Here is a 5493-nt window from a genome sequence, read left to right on the forward strand (position 1 = left end):
GCAAAACATTGTATCGTCATAATAGCTCTTAAGTGATGGTTGTCAGTTAGATAAGCTCCCACAGAGATATTTGTATTTTTATATACATAGAGTTTACTTGTATTTTCAGATAGAAACAGAGTTGATATTGTATCCTTCCATACAAACTCAGTAAATTGTATTCTAAAATACATTGAGTTGCTTTCTACTGTTTTAAAACCTTTCCATATATTACATCTCTTATTTTTGCTTTATATTGAATTGAGTATCTAGAGTTGAGTATCCAAAGTTTGAGTACCAAGAGTTGCGTGTCTTATTATTGAGTTGAACCTTATTTCACTAAGTTGAATATCTCATTATTGAGTTGAACCTTTTTTCACTGAGTTGAATATCTTATATTTGAGTTGAGTATCTTATTCCTGAGTTGAATTAGTTGAGTGAGTTGAGAAGAGGTAAGTATGTTTCCTTTTTATCAAGTTCAAGCTAATGTTATGCTTTAGAATTCCCCTTACATGCTCGTACATTCCACGTACTAAGCCATTTGGCATGCATCCTTTCATGATGCAGATTCAGGTATTTGGGATCATCAACAAGTGTTTCGTTGATACCACAAGGAGTTCGAGTTAGCTATAGTGAGCCTCCTTTCTTCCGGAGGATTTCATTTACTTTTCAATTATACCAGTTGTTAGGATGTCGTGGGTCTTGTCCTGACTTCCATCTTTGTCATTTAAAGGCTTCATAGATAGACCGTAAAGTTTCAGAAGTATGTTCATTTATTTTGCTAAATGTTTTAAAGAATTAAGTTGCCTATTTTGGGGCTAGTTAAATATATTATATTATTCAGAGTTTTGTTTTGAGTTAAAGCTTTGTAATTAAGTTTTCATGAATTTTTCTAATTCATTTTTTAAGCTTTGTATGTTTGAGTGTTAGTCTTCCGCTTGTAGTCAGCCAGGATGAGGGTTCGCTTGGGGGCCAGAAATGGTTCTCTAGTGCCGGCCACGTCCTTGGTGTAGGCTCGGGTCATGACACAAATGGTGGAATCAATTGCCACCACCACCATGGCCCCATACTCCTGCGGCACGAAACCACTACCACCATTTTGAGCACCACCACCACCTTTTTCTCCCCATCCATGACCCTCATTATATCCAATGCCAAACCAAATCCTCCATCACTACCTCCTCCTTCACCACCACCTCTACCGCCACCTCCACCACAATTTGCACCGAAGCCGTGACCTCACCATTTCCAATGCCAAAACTAGATCCACCATCACTACCTCCTCTTCCTCCACCACCACCACTACCGCAACCAATAAGGCCCCCTACAATTTGGCCAAATCCATCATTTTCACCCGATCCATGACCCTCGCCAAATCCAAATCCATCACCAAATCCCCCATCACTACCTCCACCACCTCTATCACCACCACCACCACCGCCACAACCACTACCACCGCCGCCACCACCACCACCAAGGCCTCCTATAATTTCGTTGAATTCACCATTGAAGTTAGATAAATTGGGTAATAATGGATATATTGTAGGGAAGCTTCCTTGCTGAGGATGTTTGCACTAGAACTCCCTAAACAACAATTAGCATCACCTAGCATCTAATATTTGTAGTATCTATTGTCAGCACTGCACACAAAAACAACATAACTTCGATTAGTGGCACAACTAGAAATTCTATTACTTCTAATGAGAGAACTCAAAAAACAATGTTTGACTTCAAATTTGAATTGAGGCATAAACTAATTTTTAAATCACTTTTACTATGAAACTAAAAGTTCCCTAAATGTTAAGGGAATTTAACAATGTGTACATATGCAAAACTATTTTATCTTATTTACTCAATATTATATCGCAACTAAAGAGATTCAATTAAACTCCTTCCAATAATTATCTCCACTTTTAACAACCACAACAAGAAATAAAATTTTAAGTGAGGACATTTTTGTGCGGCTCATGTAGCCACCACAAAAAAAGTAAGAGTTTTTGCGACGAATGTGCAACCAAAAATATCGAACTGAGCACTAGCCATTATTATGACTTCCGTTGTTAGTTTAAAATATATATCCATGGTTTAAAATTATGTAATACTATGTAATTCGTATGAAGTTCTCCAAAAATTTATTATTTTTAAAGTATCTAACATTCGCTTTTTATTATTTTTTGCAAAGTTCAAGCAACATAAATTTGAAGAAGAATTTATCTTACTTTGCTTTCGTGACCTTTGTTTTGTGAGGCTAAATGCTCGCCATGAAAGTGCTAAAATATTACTTAAAATGTTTTATTAATTAATATTTGAGATACTATGAAAAATCATAATAGATAGGTAATTGTAACACTCCGTATCCGAAATCATACCACGATGTAGATTTCCAGAAGTTGCAGGTGCAACACAAGGTTGCCACCCACGGACCGTATGGTGACTCACGGCCCGTGCTAGTGGTCCGTGGTTCACATCTGCAACCCTCCCCAAACTCAAACCAAAATTTTATTTTAAGGGTTGACCCACGTATGGACCCACGAACAATAGGTCAGCCCACGGGCCGTGGTCTGCGTCCGTGGATCGGATCCTCAAATCCCAGCCTCCAGTTGCGATTGACGGTTGACTAACACGGACCGTCAGTCAATCGACGGTCCATCTGTCCCGTCCGTCGGTGACCCCGACAGTAGTTATGTCAAGGGTCTTTTGGTCTTTTCCTTATGCATTGGACACCTAAACGATGTGGTTTAAATTCTAAACTACATTTTTGGTCAATTTTAGCCTAGAAAAATAACTAGAACCTACCTAAGTCATATCATTCATCAAAACTTAGAAAATTTAGAACGTGAGAGGAGAAAGAGGTCGAGCAACCCTAGATCTAGAACACAGAAGGTTGCATCAGTTCCAGCCCCAAAATTGAAACATTTCTCCGTAGAATTCACCACCAGGTATGTGGGATTTCACTAGTGGGTTTATTTTACCCATTAGGTCCCTAGATTTCAGTCAGAATCTTGATTCCCTTACAATTATCTAGAATTAGGGTTTCTTGAAAGTTAGAATTGTTGGGTTTTTCAGCTGTTAGATTGATCCAAATCACATTATCATGTTATAGTATTGTTTTTGCCCAGATTTATTCATAAACTCAGAACCCTAGCTATGTTGTTCTCTTAATTCATGAAGTACACATGCTAGGTCAGTAAATTCAGTTAGATATTAACATGCCTCAGTTTTCGAATGCATTATTATCAGTATTACAACTTTTCAGTCATAAAGTGTTAATTACTTATTCATATGGGTAGCTTAATACCGAGTGGAATAGGGTCATTTACCCTCAAGTCCCCGAACTACGTGCCCCGTAGGTTGTATGTCCCCTATGTGGGCATCATTTTAGTGATGACGCCAGCATGCCTCTATACCTATAGCAGGGTATATTGGGTCCTCTTGATGGGGCGTATACATCAGACTCCACATTTAGCTTATGTGGTTTTATGTCGGTTATTAGTAGCTCCCTTACAGTTCAGTCAGATTCTATTGCATTGACCATGTTATCAGTATAGTTCAGTATTCAATCGCAACATGTTATAAACTTGGTCATTGCATTCAGTTTAGTCATGTACAGTACTTTCAGTATCCTTTTCATATTTAGATTATACCATTGCTATTCAACTTTATTCTATCATACATGCTCGATACCTTTCAAGTATTGATGCATACTCCGAGCTACATCTTCTCGGGATGTAGGTTCAGGTCCTCAGGAGTCATATCACGCATAGATCGGTTCCCGATCTTTAGTTTAGCAGCATCAAGGGTGAGTCCTCATTTTTCGAGGACTAGTGACATGATTTTCTTTGTTGCTTTTTGCATTAGTTTCAGTTTTGCTAGATCTAGCTGGGGCATGTCCCAATATTTCTAGTCAGTAGAGGTTTTATTTCAGACACAGTTAGTTTTAGCTTTAGTGTTAGAGTTTGACTTTTCGTTTGTATTCAAAGTCTCAGTTTCTTATATTTAGATTTAATATATGTGTATTTCCCATCAGTTTAGATTATCTCATGATTTAGCTTCCGCATAGTATTTATACCTTCAGTTTATCTTTAGTATGCTTATGATTTTGCCAGCAGGGTTAGCTTGGGGTCATTCGTGATCCTAGGTCCCGTGTCCACGTCCAAGGGGCATCCTCGGGGTCTGGAAGAAATTTCATGGTTAGTGGTTATTAACTAGAAGTACAATTAAATAATCTATAAATATTTGCAAAACGTAAACAACCAAAAGTAACATCAATAAATAAAAGGGAGTTACTAAATTATGTCTTGCATTTTGATTATTTATTGGAAGTATAAAAAAATAATACTTTCTCTGCTTCAAAATATTTGTCGAATTTACTATTTACACGTCCCTTAATAAACATTAATTAGGAGGGTATTTGTCTTTGAAATTTTGATCATAGTTGTCATCCCAGACCCTATACCCTAGACGTGGCCAACACTCGAGAAGCATTGCTGGACCAAGCGAATGCTTGGCCTGGCTCAACTCTCAGCGGAAGACTTACTAAAGTAAAATAGAATAACACAAACTAATCAACTCATAAGTAAATTAGTTAACTCAAAATACTCAAATGAACATATGTGTTCAACTCACAGTCTTTAAAACATTAATAAATGAAATGAAAGAAAGACTCCTTAAGTACTACTATCTATCTATCTATGAAGCCTCTAATACTATGAGGGATGTCGGGACAAGACCCCCGGTCATCCTAACAATACTGAAATAATGGAAATAAATAAGGGATCCTCCGGAAGCAAGGAGGCTCACCAAAGCTAACTCAAACTAATATGGTATCAACGAAGCGTCTGTTGATGACCTTGATCTCCTGTATGTGCATCTTGAAATGATGTAGGCCAAATGACATTAGTACACTGAATGTACGAGCATGTAAGGGGAAATACTGAACATAACATGAAAGCTTGTACTTGGAAAGTAGGAGTCATACTCACTTCAACTCTAGAAAAACTCAACGTCAACTCATGGTTACTCAACTCAATGCAGTATAAAAACAACAATAAAGATGCAGTTTATATAAAGCATTTAAATTAGTATATAACAACTCAATGTATTTTAAATTACAATAATAACTCAGTTTGTATGTAAAGATACCAAATAACTCAATTTGGGAGATTCTCAAACTGACAACCATCACTATGAGCTATGTGACGATACAACATTTCGCCCATGCTGCCAGAACTGTCTTATACCTTGCTAGGGTATAAGACATCCTCAACTAAGTGGATCCACTAAGTTGTGCTTAAAAAGTATGATCCTTTCTACCCACGTTGGCTATATGGTTTATGAGAACTCTGAGTTGTATGAATTCATCCCTATATCGGTGCTCAATACTATTTCCAAAAATATACTCAGCTCATATGTTAAAAAACATTTCCTCATCCAAAAGCTTTGAGATTATTACTAGAAAGATTCTCTTAAAAGAGATTATACTAAAAAACTCCTTATGAGATCATTTGGAAATCG

General features: G+C 37.1%; 1 protein-coding gene across 1 annotated transcript; it reads right to left on the reverse strand.

Annotated features, from left to right (window-relative positions):
* Nucleotides 1-1121: 1121 nt before the first annotated feature.
* Nucleotides 1122-2022, reverse strand: LOC107061990 (glycine-rich cell wall structural protein 2-like). The gene is made up of 2 exons (XM_015312110.1): nucleotides 1995-2022; nucleotides 1122-1462 (listed from the first exon to the last, which is right to left on the reverse strand). Exons 1-2 carry the CDS (start codon nucleotides 2020-2022, stop codon nucleotides 1122-1124), a joined length of 369 nt encoding a protein of 122 aa, XP_015167596.1.
* Between the last annotated feature and the right edge of the window lie 3471 nt (nucleotides 2023-5493).

Source organism: Solanum tuberosum, unplaced genomic scaffold (genome assembly GCF_000226075.1).
Source record: "Solanum tuberosum cultivar DM 1-3 516 R44 unplaced genomic scaffold, SolTub_3.0 scf00186, whole genome shotgun sequence".
In the NCBI taxonomy this organism is placed as follows: domain Eukaryota; kingdom Viridiplantae; phylum Streptophyta; class Magnoliopsida; order Solanales; family Solanaceae; genus Solanum; species Solanum tuberosum.